Here is a 24,250-nt window from a genome sequence, read left to right on the forward strand (position 1 = left end):
AACCAATAATAAATAAAAATCCATATATTATTAATTTCTCTCAAAATATACTTATACCAAATTTACATTAAATTCTTTTTTTTTTTCCATATCTTTTTGCTAAGGAATAGAGCAACACATAAAAAATAATAATCGAAATTCACTTGAATGACTTTATTCATAATCACAGTTCTATTATAAATCTATGCACAGATAAAATTGGCAAGACAGTATCTAGATCTTGTTTGCATATTTGAGTGGCTGCATTGTCAAAGAAACTTTTGAAGGAGAAAAATGTGTTATGGATTCCTTACTCGTACATAAATCAAACCTCCATGCAATAAAAATCATTATATATTAAACTTTTTCAGAAACCTTAGATTTTTTCATTTAAAAAAGATAGAAAAGTTTTTTTTTAATGTATTGAATAAAAATTACACACACAAATATTTATGTCACCCATTACAGTCAAAAACAATTAGTACATTTTGTGCATAAGGAATATAAATAAAATATGAAAACAGAATAGAATAATCTTAAAAAATAATTATTGGTTTGTACTGCAACCGAAATTTACAAAAACAGGAGTGAAGTTTATGAAAGGGGGGGGGGACTCTTAAGTTTTTACCCTATTAATATCTTTCTTACAATTTAGTGAGATTTTTGCTTGAAATTCAGATTAGTTTTAGATTTCTTTTAATGAAATAAGGTTTGGAAATTTAAAAATAAAGTTTAGCTTAATAGAAAATGAAAAAGCAAGATAAAAAATATATTTGAAAGAAAATAAACTTTTAGTTTAGTTTTTTATTGCATACAACAGATATTATATATATATACTTAGTACATAGCAAATTTTCATATGAAATATTTGTACATTTTTTAAAAAGTTTTTGTGGTAGGTTCATACTTTAGGACGAAGTCCAAATTAATTTGTTCTATGCAATGTATATACATGACAGTTAATGTCTTTAAGTGGTTAATTTTTATGTTTACTTAAATTCTAAAAAATTAACAAAGAATAATTATCTTCAGCAAGAAAATGATGAATGTTTTAAAATATTTATTCCTATAAAATAAAATTTCTATTGATCAAATTCTTCTCAAGGAATATACAGAGGTCCAAATGTTATTTTTCTAAAAATTATTCATTTCATTACAATCTTATAAAACAGAAAACTTAAAAGGAAAATTTTGCATTTCAAAGCCAAGTGAAATATTTAAATACTAAAGAGTTTTAGTTATAAAAATTATCAAACATGCATAATACAAAATCAAATTTTCTAAGCTGACAATTTTTAATTAAAGAAAGCTTTCACACTGAAGTTCAGGATTTCTAATAAAAATAATAAAATATGTTCCAAACTCAAATAAAAAAAAATATGGAGTGTGATAGAATATTAAATAAAAAAGCATTAAAAATAAAGTATGTAGAACAGCATTCAAATTCTATTTTTTACTAAAATACATTATATGTTATTTTCTCAAAATATAACTTTGAGAATACATGTAAGCATTCTGAGAGAATATTTATAAAGCATATAAAATCATCTGAATTAAGAAATTCACATTAAACTGAACAATTGAATTAAAAACAACATGCAATAATTCACATGCATTTATTAAAAACATTTGGAGCACAACATACCATTATCAATAATATAATAAATGCACTTTAACAATGTGTTTTAAATGATATTTTGAATATAATAATAAAGAAAAAAGCAAAACAAAATTTATTTAAAATAGGAACGCTACGATATGTACAATTTAGAGAATTTTAACTTAAGAGAGAGAGAAAAAAAAGCATGCATAATTTAGAGATTATATTTAAATTAACAGATGAATTTAATTGAAAATAGATGCCACATATGAACAGAGATTCAAATAAACTTTCAAAATTCACAAAAATCTTTGGAACATAGTACACATACAATTTCATATGTTTATATTATCACAATAGAAATTTTACATGCATAACAAAGCTTGACTTAATATCTACATCAAAACGAAATAAAATAAAGTCATTTAGCAACAGCACTCAGTAGTTAGTGACAATTTAAATGAGTTCTAATAAATTCATCACTGATCAAATTGCAGATACTGTTCAGAAAAGGTTTCTAGCTCACTAAATAAGTAGTCGGCTTTATTCCTATAAAAAGAGTAAAGAGATAAAAATTTAAAACAACATTGCAATTATTTACAACACATTCAAAAATTTTGATGCATAAAGTAATAATAATAAAAACAAATATGATAGGCTATGTCTGTTAGAGCATTAAACAAAAATTGGAGGAGCAAAAGATACTAAATTTGAAAAGGCTTGAAAGTAGGAATACGATGCTCAATAACGATTTTACATATTTTCACTAAAATCCCACATTGTCATAATTTATAATTAGTAAGATTTATGGCTATTAAGATAGATTGAATTAAATGACTTTCACAATGTGGAATTAAAAAATAATTTGCTTACAAAATTATAGATGCCAAGCTAAGTAGAATGTAATTAAATAAATAAAATTAAACCGAGTCAATATTCCTCACAAATAAGATGAATCCTTTATAATCTGAAATGAAAGATATCTCATTTCAGATTATAAAGACTTGAATTTTGAACAAAAATTCAATTTTTAAACAAGATGAAAGATTCTTAAATAAGAAAAAATATATAAAACAGATACAAGGCTTCTAAACTAATACAGAATATAGCAATTTGAAATTGCTAAGGTAACCATGGAGACCAAACAATGAATAAGAGAATTAATCAAATTTAATAACCCATTTACCAAATGAGCAAACTGGTTGACAAAGGCAGTAGTAAAATAATTAACCATAAATTAAAAAAAAGACATACCAAGAAGATGTTTGGTACAATGAAATATATATGTCTGCTTGCATCATTCACATTTCACATTCTGCTATTAACCACTTAAGATTGCCTTAATTATCTTTAAAATTTGAAAGAAAAAAAATCTACAAATAGTAGCTTTAACTATCTCAATCTAACTTACTAAAAAAAAGTAACATAGTTTTATAAATTGAAAAGATATTACTTAGAGAACAAAAGAGTAATGAGTAAAACTAGAAAGCAACAGAGGATAAATGATCTAAATTCTTTAGTATTAATTTGTATAAATTAATTTTAAAAGGATTCTGAAAATTTTTACAATAGTATTAATTCATTAACAAGAACAATTGCAACTTTCAGGAAACATGAATTAAAAAATGTGAAATGCACTATAAATTCACAAATGTCCTTTTTTTAAAAAAAAAATTAACCTATGAAAATTTTTAACTGGATTAAATCAACACTGTGGATTATTTTAATTCTAAATATAGATTACATATTATCTACAATTTATCTGTATATTCATTACAAAATTCTAACATTTATGAATGGATTGCAACGAGAAAATGAATCGCAATTTTTTTATAAATATGCAAGAAAAATTACACAAATGTAGTTCAGAATTTATGTGAGAAAGGAAGAAAAGAAAATTAGTTAAAAGCAATAGAGAAAAATCTGAATATTTACATTAACACGAAACTACCATAACGGAATCTAACAAAACAATCTCAAAGGGAATTTTATCATCAACAAAAGTAGTAAATAAAACTATTTTTATTTTAAATAATAACTTCTCATTTACCAAAAAAACAAAGAAATATCCGAAATCTGAATAATAACCAAAACTGAGAATAATTTCAGAGCTTAACTATTTAAATACAGTTATATACCAATGTTCAAACAATAAACAAATGTGTAAAAATACAAATTAGCCTATTTACCATGTAAGAAACACACACAAAACACTTTATATAAAATCATCCAATACAGGCTCACACAAGTACACCTTTTCCCTTGTTTTTTTTTCTTAGCATTTTCATAAAAAAGCAATCATTAAAATAAATTTAATACTTTTGTGTTGTTCTGATTACTTTTTTTTATTCAGTTATTAACTCCATTTTAGAATTCTGATATAATATAAAACAGATTCTTTTTGTCATTTGAATTAATGACATTCTAGCATACTTTATTTTAATAAACAAATTATATGAATATGAAGCAGAAAATATAAACATAAAAAAAAAGGCAATTCATTTTTAAAAGCTTATTTTTTAAAGAAACAAAACTATAACACCAAAGAATATAAAAAATAAAAATTGAACCTCACATGGTTATCTGACATAAGTCAACACTAAAATGATCAGAGAATTGGAACTAAAACAATAAATTTTGACAAAAGAAATTTTAGAGATTAATACAAAAAACATTAATTCAAGATTTTATAAAATGCAAAAAAAAAAAAAAAAAAAAAAAAAAAATGCTTTAAAAAGATGTAATAAATATTGATATTTAGACAGAAAATCTCTATTACCAAATTTCTCACTTAAAATTCCAGAACTTAAATATTCCACCTTTCAAGGACAATGATAAATATTTAAGCCAAGCTATTAATTTTTATCTAACAATAATTTCATTAATCCCTGTCAACTGCAAGCAATTTCTTTATTCCCTCCCCACTTTTTGTCTCGTATTAATTTACATTTAATTTCCTTTATATTTTCTAAAAAATATCTATTCTACATTTTTGAATTAATAATTGCAGGTGTAATACTAACTTCAGATAAAATGCATCTGTCCTATTTTCCAGTACCATGTGAGGCATTAAAGACAAAATACAACAGAAATTATTTATTCATAAAACAGTAAAGCTAAATATTAATATAATTAAATAGACGCAAAATGTTAACTATCAAAAGATTTTCATAAGATAAAATAATATTAAAAATTAAATAGAAGAGATTCTTCAGACAGTTCATGTGGACACCTAATATTTCTTATTATATTCATATTAATGACCAGATAAAATCGGAAGTAGTATGTTTAAGTTACAAATTTTTATACAGTTAAGCTCACAGAAAAATTAAAATCAAATTAAACTTTCCAGTTAATTTTGTACCATGTGACCATTCAAAATTTTCAAACTCCAAGTCAAGCAGTGAGTCTTGTAATATCAATATTTAAAAAAAAAAAAAAAAAAAAAAAAAAAAAGTAATAGAATGTGTTTTAAAGATGAATACATGTAAAAAATCTTGCTGTCATAGAAATACAACTAAAGCGCAATAAAGATCAATTAAGTAAATTATACTTAAGACTTAAAAATGGCTCTTTTTAATGAGAACACAAATAAAAGAAGATTCTTTTTTTCTATAAATAAGGGAATAAAAGAAATCTAATGGAATAAATTAAAATTAGGGGAGCAAAAATAAAAATTGTATTTCAATCTACTATCAACATCAACTGGTGTTGAGTACAGTAGAATTTAGTTAATAAGGAAATGAAACAAAAATGACAACATGAATATAAATGATACCAATTAGTAAAAAGGGCTTCCATATCCTTAAACAACTTAAAAAACAACAACACATTATATATTTAATTGTTATTCATCTGTAATTGTTTTCAATGCAAAACCAATGTTAAAAATACAAAATGCTTTTAGAAAACCATTTCAAATTTTGCTTACCGTAAAGTTCGAGAAGTAACACTAGATTCTTCTAATTTTTGAGTATCCTGATCAAGTAGTCCTATCTCATTCTGCATATCGGATATTACCTCATCCACAAGATGACACAAACGGGCAAATGTACTAGATAATTCTCTATAATTGCAGTAAAAAAATAAATATTAATTATTTTCGGCAACATCATAATTTATTAAATGTAACTTAATAAGGAATTTGATAAGATTTAAATAAAGTTTCTTCAAGAAAAAAACTTTTTTTTTTTTTACTAAGATTTCATTGATATTAACTTACTGTTGAACTTGATGGCTGCAATTAGCACTGGTGAGGTCAACAATAAGTCTTAGCTTCCTTGTTGTATGACCTACATATTGCTTTTTGAATGTTCTTTCTTTTGCTTTATTCGTCCAAGATAATCTTTCGTATGCATAGAGTAAACCATAAATACCAAAAGTGGCAAATATAACACGCCAGCCAACAGTTTTGAGAAGCTATAAAAAGAAGACAGAAATTTAAAATGTGAAAATTAAGTAAAAGGTTAATTAAGAATTCAGCTATTAAAATCATTAAATATTAGTAAAGGATTTGTAGATTAAATATAATTTAAATTAATTGAATCTTATAATGAAAATAAGGCAATTCAATCTTTTAATAAATTAAAATGTTTTGTTAAAATTTAAATATTTCTAGAAAATTGATTTATGAACTATTATCGTTAATAGGTTCCATCATATTATAAGAATAAATTGAAAATTTATCACATCAAATGAATCAAAGGAACAAACACACAATGGAAAGATGTTTTATTCCAGTAGATGAAAATTTGAAATGGAAGAAATATTACAACTAGGAAAATATGAAAACAAAGTATTAAGTTTTACTATACTCAAAAAACATTGAGGAGACACAAAGATTTTGCTAAATGCTAAAATTATTGCATTATGTTACTGAACATTTCAACTAAATAATTTAGACAAGGGTTCTCAAACTATGGGTTGAGAGACAATTTTTAGTGGGTTGCAACGATGTTAAACCTTTATTCAGATTTTATCAGTTTCTTATGTGCAACAACAACAACAAAAGTATAAATTTCTATTCACTTTAAGCAAGAATAAAAAATATTTTTTTCCCTCCAGCTTCATCAAGCTCATTTGAAAGAAAATTATGCCAAACTCTTATTTCAAGAATATGGAGCTTCATTAAATTAACAAACCAATATTTGTCGGTACCTCAACATAGAAATTTCCTGATGCTTGATTGGCCAATATAGATAATAATTTAACTCTACTTAAGTGGCTTCCCAAAGCCTGAGACAAAGCCCCAGGATTTGCAAATTTTCCTTTGAGATTAAATAAAAACTACCATGTACATACCACCATTGTCAGTAAAGTTGAATGAGATATCGAACCTCATTATCAACACTTGCATGAGTATAAAGAATGGCATGCTCCAATATCTCTAGGAAGAATTGCTGTGTATCCTGCGATTTCCACAGGTTGGTTTATTTTTACGTTTACATATTTTTATTATATTATATTATTATCGTGCAACATACAGTATTAGTTCACTTTCTTAGAAAAATATTTTAAGTTATTTGCAAATATCACATCTAAATAGAGATTTTTAAAAATTATACAGCCAGAGGGTTAATGCATTACTGTGTCTCATAGAATGAAAAAAAATTATATAAAACATTCAAAACCATTTGAATATTTTTATTATTATGGTTACAAATTCCATTTTTTCATACAAATTAAGAAAACACACAGACACACACCTGCTTTTTATGAGATATAGTTTTGTTTCACAGCTGTAGTATTTAAAAAATAGCTGAAATCTGATGATTATTTTGTAATTGTATGAGTATTGCTTGATGATTAATAATTTCAGCATAAGATTAAGAATTAAAGACTGCAGCTTGAGTATTAAATGTTACAACTGGCAAATTTATAAACAGCACAATTTAGAAAATTCCAAAGTCAAGACAAAAAGATTTAAACTTACAAATCCACCAACGGCAAGTATTCCAACAGCCGTCTGTGATGAAGAAGATGATAGGGCCAGTTTGAGAAGAGCAAGATATTCTGGGGATGGAGATGCAATCTGCACTTCATTGCTGGGTGTCTGAGGAGTACTTGGAATAGGCCATGGTACCTAAACATCATATAAAAAGCCTTAATTCTTGAGCAATTCAAGTAAATAAAAATAATTCCAAGTTTTGGATTTCTCAATTACAAATATACATAGCTAATAAATTTTATAAGCTACTTTTATATGCTTTTTAACCTTTTTACTACTAAACTCGCTATGAAAGTTTAATACTAATGAGCAGGTATCTGCTTTAAAAGAGGGTTGCAGGATGTATAGAAATTATTAATAAGAATGCCCTTGTTTTATATCCTGAATTTTTTGCTTGCAAATGAAATCGGCACCCAAATGATCCATTAGAAAAGCATAGCTGGATTAGTAATAAGAGCGTTAAAAATATTGCAAGTTTAAAGCAAAATTCACTAACCTTTTCATAATTCATGAGCATTTAAGTACATTCAAATCAATACTACTTTTAAAAAGTAAATCTTGATAGGGTAAAAAAACACCCAAGAAATTTTTAACAAAAATGAAAACTTGGAGTAAGAATTTTTAAATTTATTCGCATTTTTATTAAGAAATTCTGGCAATAAATTGTATGAAATATAATTTTTGGTTTTGAAAACTAACCATTTATAAATAGTTGCTCCTGTTTAATGAAGTTTAATTCTGAATGAAGGCTTAGTTGTAAAAATTTCAAAAGGAGAGAAATTCGATCCCAGTGCTTTTACAAACATTAAGATACTGACAAAATATTCTGTCAAGGAAATATATGCCTTGTCTTAAAAATACCCCCCCCCAAAAAAAAACGAATAGCATTTAGACAATTTTAGAAAAGAACACTCTAGCTGTTATATTACATGTTTTTAAGCAATTTGATGGATTTTTTTAAATGTATATCACTAGAAATTAAACATCAAGATTGATCCTCCACTATAAATTTACCCTATTTAACATCATGAATACTGGTAAACATATATACATATAAAACACTTCATTATGTTTAAAAAAAAAGTAGGTGGCTAACTAGTTCATATCATGTTTATGATAGTGAAACACAAAGTCTCACTGATGGGTCACAATGTTGTGAAAGTAAAATCACTTTTTAAGAAAATAGGGTTAAATATGCTTTTATGAATTTGTTTACACTAAAATGCAGATAAAATATTACAAAATGAAAGGAATTCCACAAAGAGTTTGAAAAATATTTTCTAGCACATAGAATTTTTTTTATATTGTATTCCTGACAAATAAGAAAATTCATAATGATGCACAGAATAATAAAATATTCTTTATATAAAATACAAATTTATTTATTAAACATTAAATTTTAAGATCACAATTTCGTGTGACTCCATTAAATCTATCACTTCAATATATATTCAAGCTAATGTTCAACTTACCGATTCAATTCTTCTTCCAAGAACTTTCTTAGACTTATTGGGGCCAAGAAAACATTTTATAATATTTACTAACCCCAAAGAAAATCTAAATTCTAAATCTTCCTGAAAATCGGAACACAAGCTTTCACAATTTAGGCGATAGAGAACTTCAAAACTGTGACGAGGTAAAACATTCATCATTTTTGGACGATGTTCTGGAGGTATTAGAGAAGACATACGATCTGCAGAGAAGTAAAAAGTGATGATTATTTATTAGTTCAATCCGATTTTATATATATAGGTCATTTGCATGTATACTAAAGTGATGAAAATGCTTTAAACAGTGAGAAGAATTGTACTTTATATTGTTCGAGCCAAGAGACGTATTGCAAATAAAAATTATGAATTCTAAATTGTTAAACAGCCCTTAGAAAATATTCTTGGTATAATAACATTTTTTGTAATAACTAAGATCTTTTGAGACAGCAGCGTTATGAAGCTTTGAATTTTATTATCTTAAGCCATTCAACAGTGCTCTTGAAAAAGACCCATTCATTGATTGGCTGATCTTACCAAAAACTGAAGTGGTCTAAAATAGTGATATTCAAAGCTTTCTAACATGATCAGTTTTAATTGTAGAAGAATAGAACTTAAACATTAAAAACAAAATATTTTAGAATTAGTAACAGCAAAGGTAACTGTACAACAATTAAGATATCATAAACTGTCCAGCATTATATCTATTGAATGAAACAGTATAAAATATAATTCTTTGCATCATTCAAAGCATTTTTGTAACTGAAAATACAATAATTGAGAAATCAGCAATTGGAAAATTTGAGAACATCCTGTATGTGTGTGTGGCAATACTTGCAAACAATATCAGCATGTGCATAATGTAATATTGAGACATAAATGGTAGCAGTTTACATTCTTCTTAAAACTGACTATTTCAACAGCAATTACTTCAATACTTCTCAGAAAACGAACATTTACTTGCTTAAAAAAAATATTTTAAAATCAGATGGATAAAAAAAAAATGAGAAGATGCAAAAACAACAATTAAAATCATCTTAGAAATTGGTATCTTTCCTACAACATATTATTAGATAAATAACTGCAATACTAAATAATTAAAATTTGCAGCACACATCCGTCTAAAAATATTCTTCAATACTGTTCATTTTATCATTTCCATAACTGCTTTTAAACTACATAAATGTATGATATACAATAACAATGAAACAAGGCATTTAATAATTGTGAGAACTCCAAAGCTGAAATATTAATTCGAATTTGAATCGCCCTTTATTTGATAATGAAAAAATACTTGAGTCCAATATTTCTAAAATATTAAGCTTCTAAAACTTTAGCAAAATTAATTATAAAAAAATTAAAAAGCTTTAAGCAATTAAAACTTTTATATAAATTATATAATTATTTTCAAATTTTGCTCTTAAAAATTTAATATAATACTAACAAATCATCTTCATTAAGATAAATTCTGAATAAATAGTTTTGGAATTGATTTATAATATGCATGCATATTTATGCTATTCACTTTGATTACTTTTATTCTGCTACTAAGGGAGCTCCACTCCTCTATTTGCCACGGCAGCCCAATCAGCTAAACTAAAAAAGTTATGCAGTAAATAGAAAAAATTTGAAATTAATTACTAAGTCTTACCGATTATTCTTAATTTATAATATTAAAATGTAATAAAATTTTGCAGTTGCAACAGTATTACATTAATATTTAAATATTTACATTAACATTTTTTCATTCTCATTTCCAGAATTATTAACTGCACAATTTTAAGCCTCTTAAAAATGATCGATTCAATTACACTATTTTTTTTTTTCACTAATGTTATTTTTTCATTATTTAATACATTTAAAAACTTACTTTTTATCTATAAACATATTTAAAAGTTTAACTACAAAGAACTTCAAAGAATTAGACGCATACTTTATATATAATAATATTAGCAAACAAAAATAAATCCAATAATTAGAATGCATATAATTTCATGCTATTTTTAGTTTACAATTTTAAAATTGTTAGTGAATTGGATCAGTTTTATATGAAAAGTAAATACTTTATATGAAGAACTGTTACTTAACACATATATAAGACTGAAAATTAGCCAAATAATAAATAGCATAAAAAACATATATTTAATATATTTATAACATTTTTAAAGTACTACTAACGATAAGAATGGGAAAGGAACATACATAGGTAAGAATTATTAATAATTTTATTTTTTGAAAATAATAATAGAAAGTAAAACAAATTAATGGAAAATATTATACTTAATTACAATAATAGTAATAATAATAATAAAGATTTGGATTTAAATAAAGATTAGTAAGAATTAATATTTAATAAATAAAAATTAATTCTGGTTCTCCATCCATTTTCTTATAAATTTCATTTATTACTTTTTTCACAGATCATATTTACATTTATTTAAACATATAAATTGCACATACTTATATAATTAATGATCAACTACCTATTTTGGCATTTCAGATTAATCATTGCAAAATGTAAAATTCGCTCTTCAAAATCCAAAACTACAAACTGTTACAAAATGGACTTTCTAAAATGCAATAACTAATTTTGGGAAAATACAACATCAGTTGTTTTTTTTCCTTGCATTACAATAAAATGAAAATTCTTAAATCTTAAAATATGAATTGAAGATGGTTCTTAAACTAACAAGCATGCCTACTTAGTAATGTCCTGGCATATTCTGGATAGTGAGCATTTCTATATGTATTTTCCACATATTAGAATTGCAATGAAGTAACGCATCATCAATTAATTATATTTTAAAATAGGCAAAAATAAATAATTTATGTATATAGCAACAAAATTAAAATGGCTAAATTTAATATATATCACAATACACATAGGAAGATAGAATTGAAAACATTTAAAAATTTATAAATGAATACAGATCTATTACTGCACTTGAAATATATATATATATATACATATATCATTGATAAGTTATAGTACTTAAATAATATCATGAAACAAATTGAATATAATTGAGAACATAGAATTACCAATCATATCTTTTTGAGTATTTTCTACCAACATCTGTACTTGATTAGACAACTTCCCTCTCAGATTACTTCCTAATCCTTGTTCAACATGACTATTAAGCTCCTGAGTAAAAATCAATCAATTATAAACAACATTAAATGGAAAAATTAAACTTCATTTTCTACATTCAATATACTTGAAGTTTTGAAATAAAAAGAAAGAAATCTAATATGCTTTTATCAAGATTATTTTCAAGATATTATCTGCTAAAACATTCAGCTGACATAATAAGGCTGACATAAAACATTTGAAACAAAAATTGACATGAATTCTTAAGTTATGTTTTGCATACAAATGCATCTAAAATTTTTGATAATCTTTTTTTATAATAATAAAATAATTACATATATAAAATTATCAGAAAACCCTGATTAAATTAATATATAAAATTTTATTATTTTTTTATTTTAGTAAGTTAAATTAAAAAGTGATTTAAACTAATGCTTATTAAGGTAAAATGTTTAATTACTCTAGTAAAATTAAGTTTGGATTACATCTTTTTGAAATTAAAAAAAAAAAAAATGGTGTAAAAGTAAATTTACCATGCAAGTTTTGAATTAAAGAAAGACTATATTCATGAGTCAAGAATAAATAACTTTATTGAATACAATATAGACCTATAAGCTAAATAGCATATCTAGCTCAATTGTGGTGTTAAAAAAGAAAATTCAGAATTTTTCAAGAATCTGAATCAAAAAAGTATGCTTTTTAGTTTATACATCCTTTAGCATAGGTAAAAAAATCAAAATCATGAATTATTATTTATTTAATTGAGAGGATTAAAACAAAGTTATTTCTTGCAAACTTCTAGCTCTTGCACCTTACAATTTTTTTTATATTAGGATAATAAAAAAAAAATTAAGCTTTTAAAACAAAAATGAATAATTTAAATTTGCATCAATAAATATAAAAAATGTTAAAAAATAACATACTTCTTCGAAACCAAAAATAATCTTCAAATTGCCTCTATAATTGCATTATTAGTAAAATGTAGTTAGAAAAAGAATTCTAATTAATTTTATTTTTATTTTTCATTCATTACCGCCACTATAATTATGAGAAATTCATACTAATAAGATGAAATATACAGGTATTACGTGCATATGCATGTTGAAGAAACTATACAATATATAAAGATATGAAAAAAATAGTCGATCTTGAAACAAAACAAACCTTTTTATAAACACTCAAAACTAAACTATCTGAGTGGAAAGGTCTTTCGAACTCATCGACAAGCACATTCAATCTTCGAATTTCTTCACTTAGAGCTCCAGCAACTTTCTGTTCAACCATTTCAACAATCTGACAGATTTCATGCTTGACTTCCTGGGTCAGGATGCTCAATTGCTGCTGAGTGAAATCCAACCTGTCATATTGTTCTTTCCTGAGAGCTAACTTTTGAGCCCTAAGTTTGCAAATAAATAAAACTATTAAAAAAAATCAGATATTGCACAAAAATTTAGATAAATAAATATGTATAGAAATCTCTGAAATATATTTTTTGTTTTCCATTAAAGTGTTACCAATATCTCAATTATTCCCAACAATAAGTTGGATAAGCATGTACAATTTTCAACCTTGACAATTATTTCAAACTTTAATACAGATATCTTTTCTTAAATTGAACTTAATTGATAAAGAACACTCCAAAGGGTAAGACTTTATTCTGAGTATCTCTAAAAATACTGAATAAATAAACTGTATAGCAGTTGGTGGATCTTACATTTCTATTTCATGAAAGTTGTCTTTGATCAAACTTTAGTTCTTCTGGGGTGTATTGCACATGAAAAATGTTAAAATGAGCTGATGGTTAGTAATATAATTTTTTTCATTATTTCTCAACTTCGGTCTCTGTGTTTGTGTGTGTATGTACTTATAAACACTTTATAATTAATATGTGATAGATATACAAACAAAGACCTATTTAAAGCAACAAATAATCATAAAATATACAAACCATTCACAATTTCTAAATAAGATATGTCTTCTTTCTATATTCTGGTTGTAAGATCACATAAAAGATTAATTTACTCTTTTGCTTTAAACTGTTATAGTATGAACAGTTTTTAACTGAAATGGCACAGTTATATATATATAAAAAAATGCAGTAGTTAAAACAAAATAAAGCACAGGACATCCAGTCAAATTACAGCTCAATACTAATTTCTAAACAGTTAGAGATAAGCATATACTACCAACTAGAAAAAAAAAATGTTCTAAAGAATTTTATTTTATGCTTTGTGAGTCAAAAAAGAAGCTGCTAAAAAATTCCTAAGTGTACATTTTTATACAGTCCCTGAGTCATCTATTACTCTTATTTTGTAAAATATTCTTAACCCACAGACATTTTAAAACAAAAGATCTACTCTCTGCAAGCAGATGAGTTAATAAATTTTGAATATCACTACTTAATAAATTTCAAAAGAGGAATGGAACAATTTCCAACAAAACCCATAAAACAATCCACAGAATTTCCTGGAGGGTTATTGATTAACATAATGTAAATCAAAACGTAATAGCTTTGGAAGTATTAATTGCAAAAGAATGAAACTTCATTGTTTACTATCTATGTTAAACATATTTTACTGAATAGGAGCTGGGAAACTGTATAAGAATTCAAACTTTGTAATTTCTTCAGTAGTTCATTTATTGATTCAAACAAAATTAAATATAATTTAGAATATTTTCTCAAATGGAAAAATACACCTATTACTATAAGTTTAGAAATCAGCTATGGGGTCATAATTAAAATAAAATCTTGTATTCATGCATATAGTATATTCAGGATGCACTATTGTTTATATCAATTCAAATACAATTTTTACATTATTTTATTAATTTAGGTGGTTTATTGGCATAGAAAGAATTTGTTTTATATGCATTAACAAAAAGTAAAAGCATTAAAATTACAAATGACAAAAACAAGTTTAAAATATTACCTCAGTTTAGAAGCTGTCTCATGAACATTGTCAAGTAATTTGCGTAAATCTGAAGTAATAGTTTTTCCTCTTTGAGTATGCTGCTCAAATTTAGTTTTAACAGCAGATTTCGATAAGCATTCCTATGTAAACAGTAAACCACATAAGAAAAAAATACTAATATAAAGATTACACAATTAAAAAGCATTATTCTTCCATGTATGAAATCAATTATACTGCAAAAATTTATTTATATATAATTTTAAATTATAGCATTTCAGATAAATTTCAAAATTATAATGAGTTTAAAGATATTTTAAAAATTGATGATAAAATATAAAATTATCATTATTTTATAGTTTTTAATAAATTCATTCAGTTCCATTATAAAAGGCTATAAACCTAATAGTCTTTCTTACAACTGATTAAACAATTTTCAAAAGTGATTAATTTTTATTTGAAAAATATTTTATTATTAAAAAAAAAATGACCATGAAAATATTTTGCACAATAAAAAAAATGAAAATGGACAAGAAGAAATTTAAAAAATATATATGCACCTATTGATATGAAATGTTAATGTATTTAAAACCCGAACTGTTTTTAAAGGTAAAAAAAGTTAAATATCAAGCAAATAATTAAATATAAAAGACAAAATACAAAATTTTCTGAATATCACAACTTACTCAGTAAGAATAGGTAAAATTAAAATTTGTAAAAATCAAATAAACAACTGAAATATATTGTTATCAGAGTAAACTGATTCATAAAGATACTTGAAAAATTAAACTAAACTGAAACTATGAAAGATGTACAATAAGTTTTTTTTAAATAAAAATAAATCATTCCTAAAGGAATGAATATAATTTGATTTAATACCATTAAAACTTTTTTCTTATATCAAGACAAAATTGTTTATATATATTTCCATTTTATTAGAGACAATGAACAGGTCTAAAACTATTCTCTTTTTACAGTGATGTTTTGCACTTCAAGTCAAGATATATTTTTCCTCCAAGAAAAAAAAGTATCTCAAAAATGCATCCGATAGAGATGTTGAAAAGTGCAACATTATATCATATTAAAAAAAAAAAAAAATCTGAAGCAGGTGATATTTAAGCAGAAAAATTATGCCTGAAAGAAAACTAATAGCAGAAAAATAAATTGCGAAATTCTGTTTTAGAGATTAATATAAATACAAAGCATTTTTAGCATTTATGTGACAGCTAATAAATAATTACAGTATCTTACCTCAAATTTTCTTTCAAATTCTTGGAATTCAAAATAGCGTGCTTGAAAACCATCTGCAAGCGCACCAGCTATAATAAATAATAAGTATTAATATAATAAATTTCACATCATTTCAACATTTGTTTGAAACAAAAAAGAGTATTTTAAGAAAATAATTGAATTGCTCACTGTGTGGTGGTTTTCCTTTCTGTTGCTGTATACGAGCCTGCAAAACTTCCTTTGCAGAAACAAAAAATACTCGATTCTCTGCTTGTGAGCGACTTACAACTTTGAGTTCATCGACAAGAAAACTGACATTACGATCCATATGTTGTTTCCTAATCTATAATTTCCAGAAAAAAATTTAGTAATATATAAACATTTTAAAAATTTCCATTTACAAAAAAAATCAGGTTGGACGCAACATAAATATCAGCAAATTAAGAAAAGATCAGAAAGAAAATTATAAACAATATTTTTTATTCTAGGGAATATATGCAACAAATTATTTTTTTAAAAACTCAGAGCTACTTCAGATTTACTGTTTAAATACTTTTATAAAAATATCTCATATTTAATGAGTTTGTATATTAAATCTTGATAAAATATTTGTTTACAATTCTGAATTGTGAAACTATATCTCTGTAAATAAACAGATTTTTAAATAAAGACATAAAATGTTCATTTTAAATTTAATATTTAAGAGAAATAATTATTTGTACAATGTAAATAACTTAAAATAGCATGGCTGTATATACAACATGCCTAAAAATTACATAATTCTTATTTAAAAAATTCACAAAGATTTTAATACATCTTACCAGGAAATATGTTCAATAGTGCACAAAAATTTATACTTTCAATAAAATTAGTACTAAGCAAATATTTCATAAAATGAAATCTCTATAGACAAAAGATATTTCAATTCTTTTCAGAACAGCTCTTTTAAAAAATTTAAATGTTTTTCATTACAAAAAGAATTTAAGCAACCTTGTGAAAGTATTTTCTTAAATCATAAATATGATTTTAAAATAGACAATATTATAAATAACAATAATGTTAAGAGACTTACTTTGTCTAAGAACTCATTCTCATAAGCAGAGTTATCCCATCTATTATTCAAAATAAATATATTTGGTTTTGAAAGTTTCTCACTGACTTTATGGAAGAAATTTTTTTCCTGCATAAAAAGCATACAAGAATTCAAAAACATGACACAAAAGTTCAGAAATTTAAAAATGCACAAGACATAAGAGAATGAAGTTAAAGAAATAATGTACAAGAAATATACTTATTCTCAAAAAAGAAAAGAAAAAAAAAGTTTAATGAAAGAGTTTCTTGTAAAAAATTGTACTTGTTTATTACTGGCCCAAATTAAAATATTTGATAAAATTCTGCATTATTGACTATCAAAATGTTATTTAAAATTTTGTTTCTATTTTTTAAATCAAATGGAATTTAATTACATTAATGGCACAAAGAAACAACTATAAATTATGATGGCATCTATGTGAAATTATTTTATTGAAGAAACAAAATTTACACACATTTTTTTTAAAAAGAGAATGTATGGAAAGATGCCATCAATATTCAATTTTCAACAATGTCAGGCAACTCAAGTAATTTTTTTGTAAGAGTTTCATCTTAATTTGCAATGACCTCAGATTTTTGAAATATGCTTTATCAATCTATTGCAGATGTTTTAAAGATATTAAATTACATAATCAATTAAGTGGGGGGGAGTAACAGATAATGGGAAAATGTAATTATATGTTGCTGCAAGCTGGGCTTGCAAATAACGTGAAATGATTTCTTTTGTAAAAGTGATTGTTTTTTAAATAACCATTATTCTAAGGACTCCACCACTAATATCAATAAAGTAAAACAGAGATCAATGGAAACAAATACTTACAGTGACCATTAATGTTGATTCAGAATTTGCAACTAGAACAAAAACATCAGCATCCACACAGTGTTTGTCAATCCATTCATCCAAATTCGGTGATATATCAATACCAGGACTAGAAACAAAAAATTAGAAGTTCAAAGAAAAAAAATCTGCTTTTTGTTCTGGCTATTATATATGAAAACGCAAAGAACAGCTTCAAAATGGAAGTCTTAACTAAACTTAAATGTAATTTGCTTATTTACATTTAATGGCTATACTAGACTAAAAACATAGAAAGACACACATACCTATCAACCAAAACAACATCATCACGCAAAAGAGGACAGCGGTCTGTAGGCCAAAAAATGCGAACTAAAGAACTGTCTCCAAATTTTTCTGAATTTAAAGCATGGGCTAGCTGAGAGACTGACTACAGCAAATGATAATAGAACAAATTTTATCAAATATAATAATATTTGTTATTTTTAAAAATGTAACAATCACCACTTTTAGAATATACTATTTTACATGAAATAAATGCACAAAAAAAAAAAAAGAGAATATCAAAGATTAAAGAGTTTAATATTTGATGCTTTCCAAATAAGTTTTTAAAATCAGACAAAATAGTTCATTTTCGTTACTGTGAATACCATGAGTAATATGTGAAATAATGTATTAAATAAATATAATGTGAGAAAGTTTTTTAAAAAATACATATAATTAAATGTTACAGCTTATTTATCAATGTTATTTAGTATTATGTGCATTTATAAAAAATGTAAACATAAACAAGTTTCAAGATTATTTAATGTCTATTCTATAGAAAAATAACAAAATTATTAAAACTGTACCATAAATTGTTTTATAAACATCATGTACATTATCATCCAACATTATACATTTATTTATTAAATTATGCAAAACATTAAATTGAAAATTATAAGCTAAAAATGTTCTACAAAAAAAAAGCTACAAAACAAAATTACCTGAATATTAAGAGGTTCTGTAGAATCTTCAGTAAGAACATAAGCTTCTGATGAATCTGAACCTTCTACTTGCAAAAAACAATTAGTAGTATGGCCCATTCCACTAGGTAGGATTCTATCCTGCAGCATGGCATTAACCACTGAGCTTTTTCCATTACTTGTCCTATACAAATAGAAATAAAAGAGAAAAAATATATAAAAAATTACATTATTCATTTGCAACAGCAAAACATTTTGCAACTAATGCTATAATTACAATGACATTACTGAAATTTTTCAAAATAGTAAAAATTTATTTATTTTCAACATTTCATTTTCTCGCAGTTTTAATTTACAAAATTTATATAAGCAATGACACACACGAAAAAATGACTGGTCAATAATGTAATTAAAACAACAATTCAAATAATCTCAAGAGGACTGGAAGATTATAATGGGAAAGAGGACTAAAGAATATTTTTGAGAGCAGTCTTATTATACCTGATGGATATAAAAATGGGAAAATAATTTTTAATGCAAATCATACTGACATAAATATGTACAAACACATTTAGATTAAACACATTGAAACAATATACTCATAGGACCAAAATAACAGGATATCTTACTACGATTTAAAAAAGATATTGCAGAAAACTTCAAAACTTTCTAAATAAACTTTAAGTAGTGATAAAAACAAGATAATTACATATCAGCATACAAGGCTTAACCATAATTGAAGGGATGAAAGGTGATTTCCAATTATGGCAGTCTAGTTCAGAGACCTATGTAATCAGATTGCCTCGCATATCTCAATTGTTTCTGCTAAAGTCATTCATATATGATTCCATCAATAATACTGCTCCCATAAATTTTAATGAGGATCTTACAGTTAGAATTTCTGAAGGAAGGATTCTATGAAAAATGTCTACATCATTAAAAATTAATCATTAGATTAGAAGTCTGAAGCGTATGTGAATTAGTCATTGATGCTAAAGGCACATATCTTAATTTTAACAATAATTACATTCAGCAAAAAAGAAAAAAAATCACGATTCCTTTCAGTTTAGGATATAGAAACTACTATTTCACACCTCAACACTTTAGATACAATCTTAAATTATATGGCAATTTATATTTGTCTAAATGCATTCAATTACTCTTTAAAATTTGTAACAAAATTTTCATAAATCATGTATACTTTCAAGAAAATTGAATATTTTAAAAAAAATCTAGCAAATGATTGTCTTTAATCGTCAAAATAATTTTAACAGCTAACAAACAAACAAATAAACAACAACAAACAAAAAAACATGTTTTTAGGTCCATTCTTCCAGATATTTAAAATTATATTTTCTTATTTATGTCAAGTGATTAATAATATTTATAGAATGCTTATTTTACATACCAAGACATTTAATTTGACAAAATAATAAAACTGAACAATGTTTAAAACTTTAAAATAATTCATACCTGCCAAAAAATACAACTTTCATATGATCTCTCGTAAGCACTTCTCGTATACCTTTAATTTTATCTTGTAAATTATATACTTCTTGAATCTGACCCTCTGTTACTATTTCTGTATCACTGCATACATCTAAAATTAGATAAACACAGAACCGTGAATCATATATAACAGTAGCAAAATATAAAAATTTTTCAATGTCAATATTTTGCATATTTAGCTACAATTAACAATTTTGCAAAACTGCAGGCAAAAATTATGATACAAAATATTATGATAAAATATAAATTATTATGTTTTATATAGAAAAAAATCTACAGAAATCAATAACAATAAGAACTTTTCCCTCAATTTTAAGTATGTTAATATAAAATTTATTTGAAAAAAAATAAAGGTACACAGCAAATTAATTTCATTTTTTTTTCAATTATAAACAAAATAAAGACAATAAAAATAAATTCAGTAATGAAAAATATATACTTATGGTTAATAAAAATAAAATATTTTAGTTTCTGGCTCATTATTTGCTTTGATAACTAGAATTAAAAATAAATTAAGAATACAATTTTAATACAGTATGAAAAATATTTTTTATATTATTTTTTTAACTTTAAATTTGTTATAAACATTAATTTTATTATTAATAATATTTAATATTACTAATAATATGAAAACTGCTATAATTTTTTCACAAATTCACTACCAAGTGAGACCATGTACTTAATTCATTAATTTACAAATAATTGAGATCTGAAAATACTAAATTATTGTACTGACAGTCAGGACACACAAATGTACAGGATTTCAAAACTCTAGCAGATCAAAAATTGAAAAAAAAAAAAAAAAATGTATTATAAAATTATATTTACAAGGAAAGAATTTCTAACATGAAATAAGTCAAATTTATTTATTTATTTTTTTAAAGAAAGGTTGCTATTAATAATTTATAAATCTCTTTATTTTTATGCATGTGACATTATTCATCTCATTTTTATGACAAATTTGTATTTATTTGTATTTCATTCATGTTAATTTGAAAAACTGTCAAAATGAAATACGAAGTGAATTTTGGATTATGAATTTTTATAAATAGCACATTTAAGATATGTACATGATATTTGTAACAGTGATTTCTTGCAAATTAAATGCTAAGAAAATATTCAGGATCAAATGACATGTACATATTTCATTAGCTTTTATTATTTAGGAACACTGACACAAGTAGTTTCAGTTTTTCCATGAAACTCACACCAAGAAACATCATTAACTTGAAATTTTTTTTTATTTCTTTTAAAACATTTTCAGTCATTTCTAGAGGTTTTGTCTATGTTTTATTCCAACCTGCAGTTTCTGCGGGCCAATGATTTGGTTCGTACAATTACAGTTCTCAATATATACATTGATAATATTTCAAAAAATTAACAATTAGTCGCATTATGTTATAAAAGTATAGGACTTATTTCAAGAATTGTATCAAAATAGGCATTCAAAAAGTTTCTAGTTAAATATCAAATATTTATTAGAAGGTGTTTGAAAAAAATTTAATATAATTTTGGCCATTCAAATAACACTAAAAATAATATGAAACAAGAGTAAAATTTTTTACATAATTAAAGTAACTTACCTAAGTTTTTAAAAGATTCAATTATATGTAATGTAATGTATGTAATAAATTCAATTTATTTGTACTTTAAAAACTAATTTTTTTTCTCAAACTCAAATATTAAAAAAAAATCATTTAATTTAGAAGTAATGTGGACTCAACCCCCCCCCCCCATCTGCTTAAATTTACTGATATGGCAAAAGAGGAGACCCCCTCAGTTCTGAGTGGGTTCTTGTGCTAGTTGAACCAGGAGATAGATGTTCCTCTACTAGGCAAGAGATGAAATTTTCTTATTTATTTTTGGTCACATTTACCACCTATTAAATGAGGATATAATCTAATATTGCAATTTTATAATGCTTTAAATTTTAATTAGTATTAATCAAATGATAATTTGATATATTGGTTGAATTTCACAATAAACTGTTCTAAAAACTGCAGTCTATCATATTATTAAGCTAGAGACACCATCTAATCTAATAGTTATAAATTCAAGCTAATGGTTCTTCACTTTCATTTTTCAAATGAGGAAAATATCTTATTTTAAATGCATAAAAACTAAATACATTTCTATAACTTGCTCCTTTTACTTCGAGCATTCATGGTAGGAGTTTGATGTGGCACTGTTCTCAAATGGACATGGCTTGGATGCACTTAAAATAATACGTACAGAGAAAAATTCATTCATCATTTCAAAAATACTGTTTATGATTAAAATAAAATGATTTATCAATTTTTATGAATTACATTTCCTTCAAGGTGTCTCTAGACTTTTAAAAACATTCTCTTCATCGCATAGACAGGATGAGTGAAAAAGGTAAAAATGTAAACAAGTTTCTGTTCTTAAATTTTGCATAAAAGAAAGTCAATAATTTCTTTAAAAAGTTTTAAGTTCATTCCTTACCTTTCAAAAATACATAAGTTTCTTGTACATAATCATTTATGTCAGCAAAAACATCATTTATTTTCTTTTTGGCTAATACAAAAATCTTGAGAGGTGAAGTTGTAAGATCCACAGTTCTTGGGGATGAACTTCCATTTCCTTGCTTCATGTTATTGGAAGAAATATTTGGCAGGCTTGGAGGATTAGGATCAATAGGACTCAGCGATACAGATCTGCTGATATAGCCTGCCATTCCACTACTAGGACTGTGTGAGGAATCCACAGTTGTATTTTCTAAGGAAAGAATATTCATGTAACAACATGCAATAATGACATATTCTCAAAATATTTGGATAATTAAAATAGCTTTCTAAATAAATATATTAACTGGCAATTTAAAAATAAATTTACAGATTGTATTTCAAAGGCAACAATACTAGATTATCATCTGCTAACAATAAGAGATTACTTTGTCAATTTGAAAAACATGACACTTTAATTATTAAGTATATATACATATATATAATATTTTTTAACAGAAAAATTTTATTGCCATATAGTTTAAATGCATATTCAATTATAACAATTCATTTTAAAATGTAAGATCACCACTTTCTTGTAAAGAATGTGTCTTGTTATTTCATGATAGTATCAATAATCAGAGTTAAATTAATTGCAACTGACATCTTGAATTCATTTAAAGATTTATTCTTGTGAGTAGTATTCTGTTGCTTATAATGGAATTGGAAACCAGAAACAAATATTTAAAGAATTCTGAAACTTTTCTCCTTTAAGATTTTAAACATAATAATTAGCATATAAATTAGTAAATTTTGAAAACAGAATATCTGACATTTCAAAAGGAGGAGATTTCTTACAAATAAAAGTTTTAACAATTCGACATTTTGCATAAAACTTTTTCATAAACTATACTTGTATGGTACCCCATCTTACAAATTACAATAAACAAATACTCTAGTTTGGAAATGTAACAAAATATTCAAATTTACATCAAAAAGCGGCAATTCAAAACGAAAGCAATGCACTACTGATGCAAGAAATTAAAAGAAGCAGCATTATATAATTAAACAATTTCAGTCTCACTCAAAATATGTTGCACGAAATATACACATTTTTATTTAGAAATTGAATGTTGCCAGAAAGCAAAGACTTAACTATACAAAGGTCACTTTGAGAGTT

General features: G+C 24.8%; 1 protein-coding gene across 1 annotated transcript; it reads right to left on the reverse strand.

Moving 5' to 3' along the window:
* Positions 1-138: 138 nt before the first annotated feature.
* On the reverse strand, positions 139-24,173 carry LOC129981296 (transmembrane GTPase Marf-like). The gene is made up of 17 exons (XM_056092114.1): positions 24,061-24,173; positions 23,072-23,344; positions 20,570-20,696; positions 19,118-19,280; positions 18,440-18,561; positions 18,156-18,264; positions 17,316-17,423; positions 16,433-16,586; positions 16,265-16,332; positions 15,035-15,156; positions 13,269-13,500; positions 12,056-12,158; positions 8,999-9,219; positions 7,512-7,661; positions 5,802-5,998; positions 5,511-5,645; positions 139-2,128 (listed from the first exon to the last, which is right to left on the reverse strand). Exons 2-17 carry the CDS (start codon positions 23,301-23,303, stop codon positions 2,059-2,061), a joined length of 2,313 nt encoding a protein of 770 aa, XP_055948089.1. The 5' UTR covers positions 23,304-23,344; positions 24,061-24,173; the 3' UTR covers positions 139-2,058.
* Between the last annotated feature and the right edge of the window lie 77 nt (positions 24,174-24,250).

The sequence above is a fragment of the Argiope bruennichi genome, chromosome 1, assembly GCF_947563725.1.
Source record: "Argiope bruennichi chromosome 1, qqArgBrue1.1, whole genome shotgun sequence".
Taxonomy (NCBI): Eukaryota; Metazoa; Arthropoda; class Arachnida; order Araneae; family Araneidae; genus Argiope; species Argiope bruennichi.